The sequence below is a fragment of the Micropterus dolomieu genome, linkage group LG09 (assembly GCF_021292245.1).
Source record: "Micropterus dolomieu isolate WLL.071019.BEF.003 ecotype Adirondacks linkage group LG09, ASM2129224v1, whole genome shotgun sequence".
Taxonomy (NCBI): domain Eukaryota; kingdom Metazoa; phylum Chordata; class Actinopteri; order Centrarchiformes; family Centrarchidae; genus Micropterus; species Micropterus dolomieu.
This window is the reverse complement of record NC_060158.1, coordinates 25423483-25445146: the sequence shown is the minus strand read 5'-3', so window position 1 is coordinate 25445146 and position 21664 is coordinate 25423483. Positions and strand designations below refer to the sequence as shown.

The following is a 21664-nucleotide window of genomic DNA, read 5'->3' as shown; positions in this document are numbered from 1 at the left end:
CCCCCCCCCCCCCCCCCCCCCCCCCCCCTTTCAATCCTCATTCCCTGCTCAGCCCAGCCCAGCTCTACTTTCCTCCTGCAGCTAAGCTTGTTTTTGCGACATAGCTCTGGAGCAATCAGCCTGACAAGGCCGGCCCACTTTTTTCCTCTCCTGCCCAGCCCAACCCCCTCCGTGCCTTTTTCAATATTACACTCTGTTTTTTGCTGCATTTTTCTCTTTCTTTCTGTTTTTATATATTTATATTTCACTCTCTCTGCCTCTCTCTCTCTCTCGTTCCTCTTTCTGTCTAAATTCTCGTTTTCTCTTTCCCTCGCCTGCGCTCTCCTCCTCCTCGCCTTCCTCGTTCTCTCTCTCTCTCCCCCCTCTCTCAGTAAATCAGCTTTCATAACGCTGTGCAGCGCAGCCTTGTTTTGCGAGGCTCTGACGCTGACAGTATTCAGATTCCGGGGCCAGTTTCCTGTTGCTATTCTGGGGGCCTTGCTTCCTGTGTGGACATGTCTTATTCAGATTCCAGGGTGCCTCTCACTCGCCCTCCCTCTCCGCTCGTCTGTTTCTCTCCTTGCTCCCCCTCTGTCTCACCCCTTTCTTTCCTCTATGTGATTTTTAATTAATGTACTTGAGAAAATTCAATCTGCTGACAAAGTGTGTTGTTTTGCATTTGCTTCAGTGAATTGTTTCTCAGCCTGCTAAAACCCAAGCCCTATTTTGCTCTTGTGAGCGCACACACACACACACACACACACACACAGAACACTCTCCCTTTTGCTCTCTCCGCTCACTCACACACACTCACACACTCTCCCATGCCCCTCCCCTCTGCCTCCATTTCTGCTGGGCTGAGCTAGTTTTGCAGCACAAAGACTGTGGCTGACTGCAGCACTGTCTGTGCTCTGCTTTCTACTGGTCTCGCTGGAACAAGCTGCTGAGCGTGGATGGATGAAAACGGCCTCACAATGAAATTAACTCTCACTCTATGAAATAACCTCTATTATTTTTTTCCCTGTCTCCCCAGTTAATTCACTGGTAGTGTCATTGCTTTGGTAGCGCCCTCTAGACACGCTGTATGTTTGTGTGTGTGACAGTAGAAGGGGAGGGGCGTTGCTGCTCTGGAGAGCAGGCAGACTGGCTGTAGGGGTCTGGAGCCTCCCCATCCACAGACACCCCCCCCCACCCCCACCTCAGCCCCTTCACCCTCTGTATCTCAGCACCCCTTACCTCGGGCTGGGCAGCTGCCTGCCTCACTTGGGCATCTGTGTGCTGCCTAGGACTCCCTGCAACTATTGTGATCTCTACAAAAGGCCCCCCATGCACACACCATCTCCCCATTATTCACGGCAATCAGACCGCACCCCCCACTCCCCATCTACTCTGTGTTAGCTACACACAGACTGCTGTGGTGTTTGTGTGCCTTGCACACCCCCTTTTTTGTTACCCCCACAGAGAAGCTCAATTAGGCAAATGTGAAGCATTAAAAAAAACAACTCACTACTTATTGATTAAGATTCATAGTTGGCCTTTATTTTCTTTTTTGAGTGCAAGTCAGCGTCACACAGGAATGTTGAAGCAGAACCGTATTGATCAATTCTTTTTATGCCTTAGCAGACTGTTTTTCTGAACAATGCTGGTGCGCTCTTTCATCTTGTACTTTTTTGTCCGTGTTGTTATTATCCTTCCCACGTGGCTGCTGGTGATAAAGTATCAGTGTAATGGAGATCTCTGGGGAGCTGGAGGTAGCTCATCTGTGGCGCTAGTAGACATTGTGTCTGTGGCACTGATACTCCAGACAAGATATCCAACCCCAGTAGGGTGCTCCCAGTATCTGAGCATTGTGTCACTGCCGTGTTCACTGGCCACGCATGTCGTTTGCCTACATGTTGAAGAAATTAGATAACAGGACTCACACACGTTCATTTCATCTACTGAGCGTTTTTGAGCCATCTGCTCAACGGCTCATTTCTATATCACGGTATGCAATGGGAAATAGCAACTTGGTGCACCTATAGGTAGCTCTAACTGTATATAGAGAGTTTCTCTTCAGCCTGTGCTGTATGTGAAACCCTGTAATGGCTGCTGCTGCTGTATGAGGCAGGGGCCTGCCTTGCTTCTCCTCCTTTCTCCAGTTCTTCCCTCATAGTGGGATGGGAGTGCCCCCTTATGGTTGAGCTCAGCCCTGCAAACCTCCAGCTGGGGCTGGAGCTTCCTCTCTCTGAGCCTTTGGTGGACTTCCCGGTAGCTCCTCGTGGCTCTGCACGGCCCCTGGATGCAGTTGGAACCCTCTGGGCAGGTGGCTGAGGCGTCGGGAGCACCCGTCTGCCCGTCTTGTTCAACGCCTGAACATTTTCTGCTGTCCTCCCATGGTACTGAAGCATAGAGTCACTACAGGTGGTTCCAAAAGAGTAGAAGCCTAAATTTTGTTTTGTCGGAGAGCCTACGGTCTGTCATCTGTGCGTGCAGATAGAAGCGCTGTGACTGAGGTCTGGAGATAATATGCTACTGGGCTCAGTGAAGTCAAGTCGGCACGTTCAGAGGCTGAGCTGGGAGAAGGAGAAGAGAAACCCCTTCAGGAGATGTGCAGAGAAAATTTCATTTGATCTTAACGCTTAAAAGGGAAGAAATGACTTTTCCCATGACCCCATTTGGATCTTGAAAGCCCACTTCGCCATGAATAAGCAGTAAATGCGCAGCGCTGGAGTGTTCTCACTCACGAGGTCGTCAGCATGTAAACATAAACATCAGGGAAAGACGTTCAAGGTTTTGCTGTTTTGTGTTTGTCCACTTCATGTGGGTGTGTGTGCGTGTGTGTGTGTGTGTGTCTCCTAGGCCGCCTCGACCCGGAGGCTGAGTGTGTAATTAAAGCGGGGGTGGGGGTGGGGTGGGGGAGCGCACAGCTTTGGTGCGTCTGCGTTTCCTGTAACAATGACGGGCTGCTTCTTTTGTAGTAGCTGACTGCACTGTGACCCTGCCAGGCACGCAGGGAGGCCGCAGAGAGAGAGAGAGACAGACAGGGGGATGGCGGCAACATGGGGGAGGGACTGTGTCGGCTCTAATGTGTCAACCACGTGGATCGCAGTAACCATGGCAGCCCTTGAGATGCAGCCATTTTTCCCCTCCCTCTTTTATCTCCCCAACCTCCCTCCCCTCCTTACTCTCTCTTCCTCAGCTATCACCTCTCCACAGAGGGTATGTGAGCGTGTGTGCGAGCTAATCTGGAGAGAGTGGGATTTTTTTCTCCCCCACCACCCTCCACCCTTATACGTTGCGTTTAGCATCTGGAGGCCTGAGAACAAGGACGCCTGCCAGCCCAGGCGGTTGCGAAATCCTGAGGTCTGAGAATGACGGAGAAGAGTGGGTCAGGGAGAGTGTGTGACTGAGGGATGAACTCTGTCCCCCCACACCACATCTCCCTCCTTACCCCCACCACTAGATCTAGTTACACTGGCCAGGGTGACACAATCCAGATACGTTTCATTATCTCAGGGCAGCCACGCTACCCTTCTTATCCCACTTTCTGTTTTCCACAACCTACAAAAAAAAGAAGAAGAAAGAAATGGGCTGGTTTGGCAGACTAATGGCTCAGGTCGGGCTTGATTGATTCAGTGAAGTAATCTGCAAATGGAATACATTAGGATGGCGGAGAGGAGAGCAGAACAGATGACTCAGACAGCACAGGCACACTCAGAAGAGCAGTGGAGAATATGGGAATAATGGGAATACTAAAGACTTTCTGCCATTTTCCACATTCATGAACAATAATTGCATTATGAGAAAATGTTTTTCAGGAATATTTATTGGATTTTTAACACAACACTGTTTTAAATCTGTCTCTCTTGCCTCACTTCAACCCTCAGACATCATGAGCACTGTTCTGCAGTTCTCAGCTCTGAAGTTCCATGTTAGGCAGTGCTGGGAAAAAACACAAAATGGCTGCCATAGAAAGGAGCTTGGAGCTCCACAGAAAGAGCTGCAGCTCTCTCGTTCTCTCCACAACACAGCTCACACATCGTCCCCTCTTCCTGTTGTCGCGTTGGAAAACGGTTGTGCCCTTGTATATCCTCATGTTATCTCCTGCTATAATTGTCATATAGATAAATGCCGCTGTAACCTTCCTCCGAGCTCATAAACCCCCACATTCAAACTTAGCCGCCCCACTCCTCCTCATGCCTGATCCACGTCCTCTTCATCATTCGCCTTCTAATGATGAGCGTGCTGAATAGCCGAGCCAAAGCAGCATCAGTATCACCAACCTCCCCCCCCCTCCCCCGCCCCTTCCTCTTCTCTCCTCTCGCTGTCCGGCTTGTGCAGTCAGCAGAACAGGCTGGTGCTGTGCAGTATTGAGCCTGGAAAATCAATGACTGCAGAGTGGGAGTAGGTAGGAGCGTGTGTGTGTGTGTGTGTGTGTGTGTGTGTGTGTGTGTGTGTGTGTGTGCCATGCTTCTGCCCATCCAGGCTGAGGGACCAGAGCTGTCAGTTGTCAGATATTTACAGGATGTTAAAGAGCTCGCCCTCTATGCTGCGTACACGCTGGTATGGCAGGTGGACTGTATATGAGAATGTTTTTGGAGATTTGCATTAGATTATTTTTTTGTTACTATTGTTGATTTGATTTTGTCATAAGTTCTTGTTCTACAACTGTCTACACTTTGTCGTGCCAATGACGCCAGCATTTTTCTGATACCAAATCCTATTAACTGTCCATTTAACAAAATAATGTTAATGTTAATTAATAATATACTATTTTACTATGTCAGTATTTTATCTTGTCAATTGATTCTGGTTCCCGTGGGTGGCGTTCACACCAATAGCTCTTTTTGCAGAGAAATTCTGTCTTTCACACCAAAGAAAATCCAAGCAAGATTGTCACAGACTCCAATCAGGGGGCAAACCCCCCTGTCAGACCTATAGTAACCAGGACTGAGGCTCAATTGCATTTTATTGAATCTGAATCCACTTGTCTAATCTAAATCATTTTAACCCTCTATTGAATCATTTCAGGTAGTTTGTTTGTTGGGGTATGCTGATAGATCTGTTTTTATTTCACTCAGTATAATACCTCAGCCACCAAACCCAGGATGTAGGGCTTTCACCACATTTTTGTCACTGCTCTGTGACATTCATTAACCCTGTCTTGACTCATTCTTTCCTTTTGCTAGGACAACGCTATTTGCTTCTCACTGGGGGGCTGTGCTGCGGCTGCAGAGGTAAAAACAACACAGTGGAAATGATAATAATTCTACTCCATCATTCAACGGTTGCCAAAATTCAGATGTTTAAATCAGAAACTGTCTCGTCAAAGGATAACAAATGTGAGGAAGTATTCAATGGCAGTTTTTGGCACTTGGGTTTTGATACTTGACAGCTGACCTTAGTGCCAAAAACGTACAGAGGTCATATTCAACAATGTATTAGGTAATGGTGGCAAGACTGAAGACTTCCACTTCTCCAATGTTGCTCATTTTTGTTAGATTTTTACTCAGCTGATCCTCATTCTGCTTAAACGCCCCGAGGGACCCCAGGAGTAGGCTAACCCGAATCCCTCTTTTAAAGGCCATTGTTTTTTAACAGGATAGATCCGGCCTTGGTAATACTTTTTCAGTCCCTCTTTCTGTCTTTTCACTGAAGTGTGTATGTCAGCCGTCCACAGTGACCTCCTGCCGAGACGTGACTCCCCAGGAATCGACCCCTTGACCTTTTTGCCCCGTGGTCTGGGTCACGAAGGAGTTTGTGTGGGAGGGTTTTCGTGGCCGGGAAACGGCTCTGTGCGGGGATCTCTGAAGCTTTGAGCGTGGCAGCTGCTGAGGTGGTCATCGTGGTGGCTGGCCCAGGGCCTTCAGACCGAGCCCAGTGTCAGATGACCGGTCTTGTGATATCTGAGTGGAGGTGGGGTGGTGCAGGCTGGGAAGAGGGGGAATGTAGGTCAGCTGACGATGCTGGCTGCTGGAAAAAGGATCTCACCATGGTTGTTTAAGCAAGGAATGTCATGCTGTTTGATTTGTGCTCTCTGCTCTAGAGCATTAAGATCTCCCTGCTCCACGCAGCGTGGCTATGCCTTGTTCTGACCTGCTTTTACGTTTGTGAACGTTAATTGGTTGTTGGCCAGTGTGAAACACTTTGGAGTGTGGTTTTCATACATAAAGCCCTCCTGCTGCTTTTTGCATGGTTGTGTAGCTGCCATGTCTCCTGTGCAGGTCAGAAAGGCCTGGGTTTGTGCAGTCGCCGAAGTGAGAAAAAGAGAGGAAGAGATGGAGGGAGGGCAGAGGGAACAGGGTGGGGGTGTATTGGAGGGGGGAGGGAGGGAGGGAGGGTGGATTCTGAATCAGCGTTCTCCTCCTGTCACTCCCTCTGGGGTTCCTCCATCAGGTCACATCCCAAAAATAGCAACGGGCGCTGTTTCAAGTGCAAAACCGCCGGCTTCGGGGCTGCAGCCAGCCTGCGAGTGTGAGATTTCTATGGGAATAGTTGGCCACCTTCCAATGAGTGCTTTTTTTTCCCTCCTCCTCCTCCCTCCCATTTTTTCCCTCCTCCGATGTGACTGGCAGATGAGCTTGCATTTCTGAGCAAGCACATGGGCTCCACGTGAGTGGCCAGTGTGTAAACATTCACCTTCCCACAAACATAATCACCGCCGGCTGCCTTCCTACCTTCTTGCCTGCCTGGCTGTCTTTGTGTCACAGCCAACGAGGCTCAATAACAACACCACATGGCACCAGAGCCCGTGCCCAGCACCAATTATTTCAGCTGTTTCCCGGGATGACTTGCTTAAAATGCCCCCCCCAGACACACACACACATACACACATACATATACATACATACATACACACAAGCTTTATCTTTGCAAGCCACACAGAGTTTTCCTTGCCAAGATGGATCATTATCAACATTATAGGAGTGATGATGTTCAAGAAGTCATTGTGATTGCATGTGTGCTTGCGCCATAATTGGGCCGGCAGTCTCATATGAGAGAATAACAGACACAACCCTGGTGAAGGCAAAGATTGCGGTAACGCAACAGTGGCCATTTGGATTTCCATTCACTTGATTTGGTTTCATTTGACTTTGACATGACTGAAATAAAATGCTCTCACCCTTCTCATTCAAGAATGTGCAGGACAAAACCTGGATATGAATCACATTTTTCAGTTCTTTTCTCCAGCCTTTTTATATTTTAAAACCAAACTGGGCTTTATTTACATCCCTGCTTACACACACAGACTGATTTGCCTTGATATCATTTATCGTTTTTTGTTTGATGGTTTTTGTCTTGGAAATTTTGATTCTTACAAACCAATCCCATCCAACCCGTCTCATTTCAAAGTCTCCAGGTGTGATTCCCAGGCCCTTTGCATGTCCTCCCCCCTCTCCTTTCCAGTTATTGCTATCTTAAGAAAGCAGAAATGCCCAAAAAATCAACTTAAAAAGAAATGGTGCATAGAATAAAATTTGCCATGTTTGAAGAGAATGAATTAGGTGTTAAAAAGGTACTTGGTAATATTGACAGCTTCCAGCTCCGACTTTACAGTTACAGGCAGTTGTCTAATCTGTTCTTCTGAATGAACAATAGATTGGACATTGGAACTTGAACTAAGTCTGTGTCTGTGTGTGTTTTGCAAAGTGTGTTGCTGTTTTATCATGCATTTTAACGGTCAAAGTAAATTTTATTTTATTTCATTCCACCTTAAAAAAAAATCTTATCAAATAACGTCACTTCCATTTCCACTGAGAGAAACCCAAAGCATGTTAAAAGGTGAGACTAACTTAATTTCCCTGTATAAACCCATCATTAACCTATGTTGCTCCTCTTGTTTCAGGATCTGTCGGGCTCCATCGACGACCTGCCCACCGGTGCAGAGGGGGCCCTGAGCCCCGGCGTCAGTACCTCAGGGGTGTCCAGCAGTCAGGGTGAGCAGAGCAATCCTGCCCAGTCACCCTTCTCTCCGCACACTTCGCCCCACCTGCCAGGGATACGTGGGCCCTCGCCATCACCTGTGGGTTCCCCCGCAAGCGTCACCCCCTCCCGCACAGGTCCTCTGTCCCCTGCTGCTGTGCCAGGTAAAGACAGAATACTAAGAAGACTTAGATAAGATATCTACATTTTTAAATGACGGTCTTGTTTTTGCTCAGGATTTCACAGCAGCATCAGAATTACAGTATGGAACACTTCTGGACTTTGTTTCTTAACGACATTATTTGGTTATTTATAGTATTATACCTTTTTTTTTGTATGTATAGTACTGGAGATTTTGGCATCTTCAATGCCAAAAATCTACTGTTTTGTCAGCTTCATTTCAATATTTATTTATTTTTGAAATGGAAGGCCTTAAATTTAAGTTATTCATTTTAACAGGGACCGACCCAGTTTGCATAGATAAACTGAAAGCAGCAATCCAGTGTGTGTATCATTGTGTTTTTAGCCGTTACTAATTCGCAACACCCTTCCCTAGAAGGGCTTTTAAAGAAATAAAATATTAAAATAGTGAGAGGAAAAAGAGAATGGGAGAAAAAAAGAAGATAAAAGGAAGTAAAAGGAGTATATCAACATACAATAAAACACATGTAACAGAGACTACAGGAGACTAGACGTGAGTACAAGTGTGTTGCTAAACCAACCAGGACTTGACATTTCTCTTAAAGGTGTGCAGTTTGAAGCAAGTTCCAAGACTTTGCTCCTTTCACAGAAAACGTGCATTGAAGCGGTCTTTGAAATCTCAAACCATGCTTTCGGAATGAAATAGAACTCACATGGAGTATGGACAGTCTTATATCCATGTAGCAGGCACCCAGAAGGCTGATGCATTGTTACTGGAAAAACAACCAAGATCAAACACAAATGTATTACTGAAATTATTCAGTGTAATGAGATGAAACATAGCCTTAAAAGAAAAATTAAATGACCAAGAATATAGCAAAGAGAACAAATGCAGATTTATTTACAGGACTGTCCCAAACATAAGCGACGTGCAATATGAAACTGAATGCAGTGATAATAGTTTACCTGCCAAAGGCTGAACATAAAAAGGATCCCTGCTAAAAATACCTAACCAGGAAAAATAATTTGAATACATTTTTCATAGACTGAGCTGGATGCTGTGTGAGACATCCAGCAAACAAGCAGGAGTCTGATTTAGAGTTTTTATTCAGCACTTGCTCGCTCACAAATGCAACAGATCACATTTGTGACAAGTGACATGCCAGATGGGAACATTTTCTCCTAACGTGATGCTAGTAAACCATCCAGACACCAGAGAAACAGAAGTTACGATGCCGCCGACAACTTATTGTGTGGAGAGCAGTTTAATAGGCAGATACCAGGATAGTCTTTCTTTGTTTTTATTTAATTTTTTTAATAATATAAATAATAATCATCGTTTGGATGGACTGTAGGTAACCACAGCAGTCAGATTTCTTAAGTCCTTTTCGAGTTCCTGAGCCCTTGTGTTGTTGCTGCCCTTCAGGTAATCAGATGCCTCCCCGGCCGCCCAGCGTCCAGTCGGACAGCATCATGCACTCTTCCATGAACCAGTCAGCCATGGGCCAGGACAGGGGTGAGTGTTGAGACATGCTTCAAGTGGCTTTTGGTTCAAATTGTGAGGTGTATTTAAAATAAAAGCACCATACCCCTCCTCAGCTCAGCGGCCAAAAGTGAATGTGAGTCTGGACCTCAGCAGCTTTTAGGTGTGATTGTTTGCATTTGTATGCCTTCCTTCCTCCTCAACACTCCTCCAGGCTGTGTCTTTTAAATAAGTATGTGCTTGTAGTCTACTTGCCTGGTCAAATGAGGGTAACAGCAGCCAGACACATTGTACTACTACTGTGTGTCTGTGAGGAGGTAAAGAGCTAGGTTCTTCACACAGGGCCATAACGTGTTATGTAACCATGTGTTGAAGCACATGCAGAGTTTTTATGAATGAAGAATCGCGCGTCTGATGATGTTCCCTCCCAATCCTCTCCAGTGTACATGCGTAACCCTCAGATGCCTCCATACGGGTCCCCTGGACAACCTGGCTCCGCCTTATCTCCACGCCAGTCTTCGGGAGGCCAGATGCATAGTGGAATGGGACCTTATCCCCAGAACAACTCCATGGGAAACTACGGGCCTCAGGGGACCCAGTATGGTCCACAAGGTGAGGCCTCAGGGTCGAAGTGTAGGCGGTGTTGCTTTAACAGGCCCTCTACACTGTTTAACGAAATAGTAGAGGAGAGAAGAGGAAGCTCCTACATATCACGCAGGTTTTTTTTTTCATAACCCAAAAATAATGTGAATGAGTTTACATTTGTCGTCCTGCAACCACCACAGTTTTGTAGATAGCCCTGATTTTCACAAACGCTTTGAAGTTTCTTCTTACTTCATATATCATATATGAAATTATATCACTTCACTTTGAAGTCTCAGATGGTTTCTGTGGGCTTTGAAGAAGTTCTGCTATGAGTCATAGCAGCGAACAGCAGCGGCCATATAAAGCCCGCTTCATCAGGCTGCTTGTCAGAACAGGCAGCACAGAGGTAAATTAAGAACCGCGGCTGCTGAAACTCTTTATCTCGTCAGGGAGAGATGAGAATAAGTCCTGCCACACATTTCCCTGTTTTAGACCAAAACACGGTTTATAAACAGATGATTGCTGGTACCAGGAAAAAAAACAACATTTCTGTCCGTCTGTGACATCTCCAGGTTACCCCAGGCAGCCCGGCTATACAGGGATGCCAAATGCCAACTACCCCAGTGGCCCCGGCATGGGCGGCTCCATGAACCCCATGCCTGGTCAGGGCACCGGGGCTCAGTATGGAAGCATCCCACCTGGCAGAATAGGCCCGGGGCAGATGGGTGCTCGACCCTATGGTCCTGGGATGGGCTCAAACATGGCCGGCATGCCTCCTCAGGTGGCGTCCGGGATGTGCCCCCCTCCAGGCATGAACAGGAAGGATGGCGGCCCCTCCATGCACCACGGACCAACAAACTCAATACACAACAGGTGGGTGCTTACAGCTACTGGCTACATCAGTGTGTCAGGGAGCAGTTGCCTGTCCAGGGTCAGTATGACGCACTCTATTCAGACTCTCCAGCCTGAATGTTTAGCTGTGTGTGTGTGTGTGTGTGTGTCCTTGATTATATGTGCTGGTTTTGTGACCATGAAAAATGATTGGCTCTTCCCACGTGCAAGCCGGTCTGTTGTGTGTTTTGGTGCCTGAGTGTGCTGCAGAGTAGATGGCAGCAGACCAAACACTTGACTGTGAGAGAAAAGGAAAAAGTGGAGCGAATGAGAGAGCAGGAGATGGTCTCTGACATCGGTGAATCACATCTCTCCCCAGCGAGCGTGCCAGCTCAGCCTACAGAGAGGCCCTCGTGGGCTTGGCAATTGCTAGAATCATATGACGTAAATTGATATTTCCTACAGAATAAGCTGAAGCCAGTTAACACAAGACAAGGAATAGCATAGATGTTACAGAATGAAACAGAAAGTCATGGAAAGCATGCCAGACCCTCAGATACTTATTTCTGGGTGTTTCATTGTGACAATGATGCACTTTTATCAGCTTGTTGTGTCTCATTTTTCCCAAGTGTCTAAACAAGCGTTCTCTACTCTAGGCCACCTGGGTACCCGAACATGTCCCAGGGCATGATGGGAGCAGGCCCTCCATATGGCCCAGGCATGAATAGCATGCACGGTATGATGAACCAGGGAGGGCCAGGGCCAGGGCCATATCCAATGGGAGCAAATATGCCCAACAACACCCCGGGTGAGTAACTTCAGCCCATGTTCAAGTGGTTGTTGTACCAATGTGGGCGATAAGACTGGTAACCTTTTATATTTCACCCTCCTCTTATTACCGTTCAACACAGGAATGGCTCCAAGTTCGGAGTTTGGCATGGACAAAATGACCCCTGCCCCGAAAATGAACAACAAAGTGGAAGGGACTCCCAAGCCAGAATCCAAAAAGGTAGAAGTTCAAAATCCACATGCTGAAATTCTCATTGCACATTAGAGCCTTTTTGTTTACTCATCCCATGATTTCCTCCCATCGTCTATCCTGTAGAAGTCGAGCTCTTCCACCATCACCAACGAGAAGATCACTCGTCTGTACGAGCTTGGCCCAGAGCCAGAGAGGAAGATGTGGGTGGATCGATTCCTAGCCTTTGCCGAGGAGAAGGCCATGGGCATGAACAACCTGCCGGCAGTGGGACGCAAGCCTCTCGATCTCTTCAGACTCTATGTGTCTGTCAAAGAGATCGGCGGCCTCACCCAGGTACGCCTGGATTCCACCTTTTGATCACAGATGAAAACATCACAGTAATTCTTATGAGGCTGTTGTGTGCACCTTTCTGAGCCGCCTCCTTCCTTTGTCGCCCACCAGGTGAACAAGAACAAGAAGTGGAGGGAGCTGGCCACCAACCTGAACGTGGGCACGTCAAGCAGCGCGGCCAGTTCGCTCAAGAAACAGTACATCCAGTGTCTGTACGCCTTCGAGTGCAAGATTGAGCGCGGCGAGGACCCGCCCCCGGACTTCTTCAACACAGACACCAAAAAGAACCAGCCCAAGATCCAGCCTCCTAGCCCAGGTGAGCGCCGTCATCCTCCTCCACCTCATCACCATTTCCCTGTCTGAATTAAATCACAATCGTGTCCAGTGAATGAAAGCCTATTTCCTTTTTCCCTTTCTCCCTCGGGTGCAGTGTGGTTTCCATGCAATTCATCACATCCTCCTTGCCCTATTTGCCTCACATCATCTGCCCTATAAACTAGTGTATTTTATTGTATCCTATTAATTGCAGTGTTAAAAGCCAATCTCAGAACATCGTTTGTCATCTCCTGTATGCGGCTGCCATCCTCCATAAATCACCGCTATTTTGGCAGATATTGGAGGAGTTGTAAATGGCGGCGGTGTAGCTGTAAGTCATAGAAGTGCACCACATCCTCTGGACAGTTCCACGAACACATCTCTTGGGGGAATACTCCCTGGCATTTGCACAGGACATGACGAAAGACTTGTCCTTTCAGACTCCACCCGTTGGTTTTTGTGCGAACAGACACAGCATGCCAAATCTTTCAATGAACTCTGAATGTTGGGTAAAAGTCAGCGTGTAAACTGGCAGTCAATCAGAGGTTAAGGGGGGCGGTATGAGGGGGGGTTGGGGGGCGGTCCTTGGGACCATGTGTCGCCTGGAAGCTGTTTGTTTTGGAGGGACTCAGGTTTTAGCTGCCAGGAGCAACCACACCAGGAGCGACCACGTGTTGCTTCAGTCTGGCGGAGACCCAGGCTGTCAGACACGGGGCACTGAGTCAGCGCCGGGGTGTTGTTACAGGAGGCATCAGGGTGCTTGTCAGCTGGCATCAGCCCTCTAGTTAGTACGGAGGAAGAGCTGGGACGGGGGGGTGGCAGCGTGGGGCAGGAGGTGATTTGGTGATAGCAATGTCACGTCAGTGGCGTGTCCTCGCTGCCTGGTGCCTGGCCCAGGGCTACAGAGGCGCAAGGCAACACTCCCTGGAGATTAGTACTGAGCCAGAAATGATGAATGGGGAGAAGCGGCTTGGATGTGTGTGTATGTGTGTGCGTAAAAGTCACGCTATTCTCTCTCTCTCTCACTCTCTGACACTCTGTTTTTGCCATTCTATTTTTTTTCCATCCTCATGAGATCCCCCCCCCCCCTTTCCTCCCTTCATCTTTAGTAGAGGGAAATCCCTGCCCAGAGGGAGGAGGGGGAGGGGGAGCCTGTTAATGTGTGTGTGTGTGTGTGTGTGTGTGTGTGTGTGTGAGCGCTAGAGAGGCGAGAGGATGATGTGAGAAAATGTGACCTGCAAGTGACCCCGGTGTTCTGTGTGTGTGTGTGTGTGTGTGTGTGTGCCAGTTTAATGAATGGGAACCTGTGAGTCATCAGACTGCCGTGCTAATAGTGAGAAGTCCTGAGCTGAAGTTAAGGATGAACGCTACTATGTCTCTCACACACACAACACGAACAGTCATGCACACAATCACACAACGTGCCGTCCCCTGTCTCTACAGGTCAGGCAGTAATCTGTCAAGAGTCCGGGTTTAGATCATTGTTTCCTGGTGACTCCAAGAGCCCCGGTGGTGGCTGAGGAAGGGGGTGGGGGGGTTGGCATGCTGTGATGAGCTGGAAGATTTTTCGCTGGCTGCGCACTCAAAAGCCAGTCAGCTTGACACAAACTGGTGTTCCTCTGTGCGGTGCTCTGGAATTTCTTAATGGGATTTAGGATTGCCAAAAGCCAGCGTGTGTACCCCAGCAGTGCTCAGCCTATCCACAAGACTATCCCGCCTCACTATCAGCTATCAGCTCTGGCTTTCCTTACTGGATTGAAGAGAGGAGGGAGGAGAGGGGATGTGCTTTGAATTCTCTAGAATCGTTCAATTTTACTAACCGGAGGACTTTATCGTCTTTGCCCAGTACTCAGCATGTATACGCTTGTTTTGCAGCTGGCTCCGGATCCCTGCAAGGACCCCAGACCCCTCAGTCCACCAGTAGTTCGATGGCAGAGGGGGGAGACCCGAAGCCCCCGACCCCAGCCTCCACCCCGCACACGCAAATGCCTCCGATGCCTGGCGTCAGGTATGAGCTAGAAGCCTCAACATCTTGTTTCTGTGACGTCAACAATATCAGGAGGCATCACAATAAAATGAAACGGATCCCTGTTAAAATAAATGAATACAAACTGCATCATTGCAGCCCGAAATAGAAAACACCAAGCGGAAAAATATGCTGTAAGTTATGTAATGGTAGGTCATGTTAGGATATACACACAACCAGCTTGTTAATAAGTGTTAAAGAGAAACAATTGTTAAAAATGTGATTTGGAAAATTGTATAAAAACGTATAGTTAAATAAACACCTAAGAATAAATTCAGTAGCAGCAGGCGCAGCACATGGTCCACACACTGCTTAATGTCTTAAAAGCTACAGATGGAAAACACAATTTCTATGATTATCTCATTTCTTGAACTTGCACTTGCAACTTCTTCTTGGGTGCCAAGCAATAGTTATTAGGGGCAAGACTCTAAAACCTTCAAAACAAGAAATTAACAAGAATTTTTAAACAAAGCATGAATGATCCCCCTGTATTTCACTAACAAGCATCCTGCCCTCCTACAGGAGTAGCGTTAATCTCCAAGACCCGTTTGCTGACGGCGGAGACCCGGCGTTTTCCAGAAGGAATGCCATGACTCCCAACTCACAGGGCTACCAGCCTGGGATGGGGGGCCCAGAGATGATGGGTCGAATGGGGCCCTACGAGTCTAACAAGGACCCCTTTGGTGGCATGAGGAAAGGTGAGAGACGGCCAAACCAGCGTATCAGAATACCGTAGGAGTTCCGTTAGAGCTGAAACCAACAATAATCTGTCTTTTTCTTTTTAAGCTGGAGAGCAGTTCATGCAACCAGGTCCCAACAGTGGGATGGGAGAACAGTATAACAGGGGCCCACCAGGCCCTATGGGCAACATGCAGATGGGCCAGAGGCAACAGTACCCTTACGGATATGACCGAAGGTAAACATACTGCATTGTTCTCCAAGCGGTCAGCATGGTTGTATAATTATAATGACTGTATATCTGTAGAACATAAATAAAAGGGTTGTAAAGTGCTTGACAAGATTGGCCTGTTGTCGCGCTCATGACGTCAAACAGCATCACCTGGTGGAGCCACACAGTGTAGACCAGAGGGCCAAACATATCAGTGATTTTGAATTTTGAATACAAAACATTTGATGTTTTGAAGTTTTTTGATGTGCTATACTAGGAAAAAAAACATTTGAAGGGCTCCAACTGTTCTGTTTTTGTTGTGTTAACAATCGTGAGGTCAGTCAGATTTGGTTAGGTCAGAGCAATGGAATATGAAATCATCCATCTCTGCTCACTACTCAGGTGTGCATAAACTACTGGTTATGAACTAACTTACTAAAATCCAAAATTATCAGTTATCTTATCAGTATTGGCCATGAGAAGCAGGTAATCATCATTTATCATATCGGCTTTAAAAAAAATCCATATCGTTCATACCTAATATGAAGTTAAGTCAGATCAGCTGCTGAGTGATGATGTTGGGTTTACAGACAGGAGCCAGGCATGGGTCCTGACGGCAGTATGGGACCAGGGGCTCCTCAGCCCAACATGATGCCTTCTGGAGCCGACACAGGGATGTACTCGCCCAGCCGCCCTCCTCCACAGCAACGGTTAGTACCATGCACTGCTAACACTGGTCTTCATTAAAGGACAAAGATGGTGATTTCAAGGCAGTTTGCCAGTGTACTCTTTTGAAAAGAATGCATGATCATCCGCGTTGGAGTTTCATACTACAACTGGCACTTACTGTAAAGACGAAACGTGAAATTTAATGGTGTGAACTTTTGTTATTGTTTTCAGGCATGACTCCTACACCAATCAGTTCCCTGGCCAAGGAGCTCCCCCTGGTGGCCCGTACCCAAATCAGCAGCCGGGAATGTATCCACAGCAGCAACCGGTAAGAACATTTTGTTCAGCATTTGCAGTGCTGTTATTGCAACTTGATTCCTCTTTTTTAAACATTTCCCTAATTAAAAATATTTTTTTTTACCATACATGTATTAAAGGTAAATGTTCCTATAACCTATTGAACAGATCTAAGCATTAATTCTTGTTAATATTGTTGCATAAAGATACTCAGTTGTTAAGTGTAATGCTGAATGTTGTCCTCTGACAGAACTATAAGCGTCCTGTAGAGGGAGGGTATGGGCCTCCAGCCAAGCGCCATGAGGGAGAAATGTACAACGTCCCCTACAGTGGTCAGCAGCAGCCAGGACCCCAGTCCTCGGGGCCCCAAGGGCAACAGGACATGTATAACCAGTATAATGCATACCCTGGAGGGGATCGCAGACCACCAGGCCCACAGAACCAGTTCCCCTTCCCTTTCGGCCGGGAGCGAGGACCGGCATCTGCAGGCCCCAACTCCCAGTCTCCAATGCCTCCCCAGATGATGGCAACCCCCATGCCTTCAGGTCCCGATGGCCCCCAGGGTCCAATGTGGCAGGGCCGCAATGAGATGGGCTACCCCAACTATCCGAACCGACAGGGACCTCCTGTACCAGGCCAGGGCCCCGGCTACCACGGCATGAACCGCTCCGAGGAGATGATGCCGTCAGACCAACGCATGAACCACGAGGGTCAGTGGCCCGGCCACGTCAACCAGCGGCAGCCGCCGTTTGGCCCCGGTGGTTCTGGACCCCCCATGACCAGACCCCTGCCATCCACCTACCAGACTTCCCAGAACCACATTCCTCAGGTGTCGAGCCCAGCACCCATCCCCCGGCCAATGGAAAGCAGGACGTCACCCAGCAAGTCCCCCTACATTCATCCGGGCATTAAGGTGCAGAAAGCCGGACCCCCAGTACCCGCCTCCCACATTGGCCAGGCCCCTGTGCAGCAACCCATGATCAGGAGAGATGTGGCCTTCCCTCCTGGTTCTGTGGAGTCCTCCCAACCCCACCTAAAGCCCCGCAGGCGGCTCACCATGAAAGACATTGGTACAGAAGTTTTATTTCACACCTCACTCAGTATTGACACGCACTGAACAAATTACAATTAATGACTCGAAGGTGTAGTTTTACAGAAGTCATAAAATGTTACTGACTTAAAAGCTGCATGGTAAGAGCAGTGTTTGACCATTTCTTTAAATGAATGGACCCAGTACTAATCACCACCAAATGTCTGATGAATGCCCACCTGCCTGCCAATTTGAAATAGTTTAACAGATAAACGCTGCTTATTTTGAACACCTGTGATTGCTGATCATGACTGAGTTGGCTCGTATTCACTCTGTTTTGGTCTTTTTACAGGCACTCCTGAGGCTTGGAGAGTGATGATGTCACTAAAGTCAGGCTTACTAGCTGAAAGCACTTGGGCCCTGGACACCATAAACATTTTACTTTATGATGACAATAGCATTTCTACTTTTAACTTGTGCCAGGTAAGTTTCACAAGCCCGCGTCTTTTATCTTGTCACACCGTGTGTAGAGGATTTTTTTGGTGACTTTGTTCTCTGGTCTCTCAGCTGCCTGGATTCCTGGAGCTGGTGGTGGAGTACTTCAGACGCTGCCTCATCGAGATCTTTGGCATCTTAAAGGAGTATGAAGTCGGAGACCCCGGCCAGCGCACACTCATAGACCCCAACGCAGCTGAGGACTCAGATGACGAAATTCACATGCCTGAGGGCGAGGACATGGACATCGAAGAAGAGGACGAAGAGGACGAGGAGGTAGAGGAAACGAAGGCCAACACCGACATCTCCTCACTGGTCCAGGTGAAGCAAGAGGAGGAGAGCTCACAGAAACACAAGTCTTCAGAGGACGAGGACGAGGAGAAGGAAAGGGAGTCTTCTATCAAGGAACCCAATACCTCTACCTCAGGGTCCTCCCAGGACCCCAACCTCCACTCGGAAAAGCCCAAGCAGGCTAGCAAGTTTGATAAACTCCCCATCAAGGTGGTGCGGAAGAAGAATCCCTTCCTGGTGAACAACTCGTCCAAGCTCGGGCAGCGGCAGAGCTTCGATAGCGGCTTAATACACTGGAGCATTGGTGGTGGTGACACCACCGAACACATCCAGACCCACTTTGAGAGCCGGATGGACCTTCTCAAGCAGAGGAAACGCACACCAACAGCCACTGAGAGCCGCAAGAAGGTCCAGGTGGCCGAGGTGGTGACGGAAAACCCTGAGAAATCCAAGCCCAACGGGGAAGACAAGCCTCGGCCGCAGCAACCCCAGTCTTCTGAACCTCAGAAGTCTCCTCTTCTTCCCATTGGTGCACCAGTCACTGCCACCATCGATGATGTACTATCTGCCCGCCCGGGGTCGGTCACAGAGGAAGTGGTTCGTGGAGGCGCCGAAGAGCAGAAGGAGAACGGCAAGTACCTGTTCAGCATCAACCCTGACCTCCAGAGCCGACGCAACATCAAAATCCTGGAGGACGAGCCTCACAGCAAGGACGAAACGCCGCTCAGCACGCTGTCAGACTGGCAGGACTCACTAGCCCGGCGTTGCATCTGCATTTCCAACATAGTGCGCAGCCTCTCCTTCGTTCCGGGGAACGACCTGGAGATGTCGAAACACCCAGGCCTCCTGCTGCTGTTGGGCCGCCTGGTGCTGCTCCACCACAGGCACCCCGAGCGTAAACAGGCACCGGTCACCTACGAGAAGGAGGAGGAGGAGGATGAAGGCGTGAGCTGCGAGAGAGATGAGTGGTGGTGGGACTGCCTCGAGGTGTTAAGGGAAAACTGCCTGGTCACTCTGGCGAACATCTCAGGCCAGCTGGACCTTTCTATCTACCCAGAGAGTATATGCCTGCCGCTGCTGGATGGCCTGCTCCACTGGGCTGTCTGCCCCTCAGCGGAGGCCCTGGACCCCTTCCCTACACTGGGGCCCCACGGCTCACTTTCCCCCCAGAGACTGGTCCTCGAGACCCTCAGCAAGCTCAGCATCCAGGACAACAACGTCGACCTCATCCTGGCAACGCCGCCGTTCAGCCGCTTAGAGAAGCTGTACGGCTCCCTGGTGCGCCTGGTCGGTGAACGCAAGGTGGCCGTTTGCCGGGAAATGGCGGTCGTCCTGTTGGCTAACTTGGCCCAGGGTGACAGCCTAGCGGCACGGGCTATTGCTGTGCAGAAAGGCAGCGTGGGTAACCTGCTGGGCTTCCTGGAGGACAGTCTAGCTGCCACACAGTACCAGCAGAGCCAGAGCTCTCTGCTACAAATGCAGGGTGCACCTCAGTTTGAGCCCACCAGCGTGGACATGATGCGGCGGGCAGCCCGAGCCCTGCACGCCCTGGCGAAGGTGGAGGAAAACCACTCGGAGTTCACGTTGTACGAGTCGCGGCTACTGGACATCTCAGTGTCCCCACTTATGAACTCTCTGGTCTCCCAGGTGATCTGTGACGTACTGTTTCTGATTGGCCAGTCATGACAGCCGTGGGGAGGTTTCAGCTCTGCCTCTTTCCGTTCCCAGTCACCCCCCCCTCCTCCCCTTTTTTTGTATGTGCGTGTGTCTGTTGCGTGTGAGTGAAAAGAGCAAAACTGACTGTCCTATTTTTTTTTTTTTTTTATTTATGCAAAATCACCTCGGATTCCACTGTCTTTCTCCCCCTGCTTCTCACTAAAGGAAGGAATATCATGAAGTAGCTGTGGATTTTAAGCGTCTGAAATGGAAAGATACTGACAACGAAGAGCAGATTGGGACCCCGGCATAGGACAGAGTGCGCTGCCCTGCGGAAAAGGACTTGTTTTTTAATGAAAAGAAAAATCTCCAGAAAAAAAAAGAAGAAACTGTAACCAAAGTTGCTGTCTCGTTTACAGTGAGTTTGGGGGATACATGTGCTCGCTTCCTCCCTCGAGGGGTCGGCAGGGGGAAGAGGGCACGGACTAAACAATATTATGGTTCATGTTTGGAGGCTACATAGACTCACGGACTGTGGTGTGGTATAATTGCTGTAACTTTGGATGCTATATACTCAGCCCCACAGGAACCACATTATTGGCTGTGAACAGACATCTGTCATGGGAGGCCTGTGCAGTAGATTGTAGGACTTTTTTCTGTACTGTACACCTTAAAAACTGTAAACATACTGTAATAATACTGTTTCACACTGAGATACGCTGGCTTGGCAGCAAACTGTAGTTTTTAAAAACAGTTTTAGTTAATGTCGAGAGAGAAAACGGCTTTCCCCCCAAAGTATGGTGAACCTACAACACCCCGACCTCTTCTCTTTGTCCCTTGATTGTATGACTTGACCCTTATATTAAAAAGTCACCTCTTTAGGACTGGTCCTCAACTCTAGATGCAGTCCGAGCTGCAGTGTATATATGATGTTGTACATTACACTTCTCTCTCTTTCTCAACTTCTGTTGCTCTTCACCATTTTTAATCTTTGACGCCAAGTCCCCCCCTCCCCCTCCTGCATCAAGTAAGCAATGTGATTACTTGACACCCACCCTCTCCGTTACTTAGGCGCCTCAACCCTGCTCGTATCGCGCTCCTGGGGGTGTTTAGCTGCTGTCCAACGCCACCCCCAACAAACACAACTTCAAGTTTCAGTTTGTCTCCGGTCCGGGTGTAGAGAATATAACATAAATCATGTCTGCGGTTCCATTTGAGCTCCTCCATAAATGACAAACTAGACCTTGATGAAGAAACCATTTTAATTTTTTTTTTTTTTTTTTTTCCAGTGATGCGGATTCTGCATATTTGTATTTCAGATGATGTAGCTAAAAACTTGATGTAAATTCCTCTTTTTTCCTTTTTTTGGCTTAATGAATATCATTTATTCAGTATGAAATCTTTATACTATATGTTCCACGTGTTAAGAATAAATGTACATTAAATCTTCGTAAGACGTTTGCAGTGGATTTATTACTCCTTCCTCAATATGTCTAAAGTAGTATACAGTGTGTTCGGCTGATGGTTTTGATATTTACACATGGATGCAGAGACGCAACACACAGCCATGTGGGGGATCCTGCCTATCCAATGCACAGCCATGTTTTCTATCCGTGCATTGATTGACATCTTACCCTGCTGTTGCATGGCTGTCCTTGCTGAGATATAGATATATATAGAGAGATAGAGAGATATAGATAGATATAGATATATTTGATGCATACAGATAACCTAGTAGTTCTCATTTACTAAGGGCGAAC

The 21664-nt window shown here is 48.2% G+C and overlaps 1 protein-coding gene across 2 annotated transcripts in view; it reads left to right on the top strand.

Moving 5' to 3' along the window:
- Positions 1-21353, top strand: part of arid1ab (AT rich interactive domain 1Ab (SWI-like)) — a 53866-nt gene extending 32513 nt beyond the window's left edge. Inside the window, exons 5-21 of one of the 2 annotated variants that reach the window (XM_046058182.1) lie at positions 5151-5198; positions 7808-8048; positions 9452-9541; positions 9950-10120; positions 10666-10966; positions 11581-11732; positions 11836-11933; positions 12030-12239; positions 12348-12552; positions 14427-14559; positions 15100-15275; positions 15364-15493; positions 16057-16176; positions 16367-16463; positions 16683-17502; positions 17815-17945; positions 18030-21353. In XM_046058182.1, coding sequence (XP_045914138.1) covers positions 5151-5198; positions 7808-8048; positions 9452-9541; positions 9950-10120; positions 10666-10966; positions 11581-11732; positions 11836-11933; positions 12030-12239; positions 12348-12552; positions 14427-14559; positions 15100-15275; positions 15364-15493; positions 16057-16176; positions 16367-16463; positions 16683-17502; positions 17815-17945; positions 18030-19934 — 5028 coding nt within the window. In that variant the 3' untranslated portion in view covers positions 19935-21353. The remainder of the gene's footprint in view (positions 1-5150; positions 5199-7807; positions 8049-9451; positions 9542-9949; positions 10121-10665; positions 10967-11580; positions 11733-11835; positions 11934-12029; positions 12240-12347; positions 12553-14426; positions 14560-15099; positions 15276-15363; positions 15494-16056; positions 16177-16366; positions 16464-16682; positions 17503-17814; positions 17946-18029) is intronic. The other variant, XM_046058183.1, reaches the window with a different exon arrangement.
- The last annotated feature ends 311 nt before the right edge of the window (positions 21354-21664 follow it).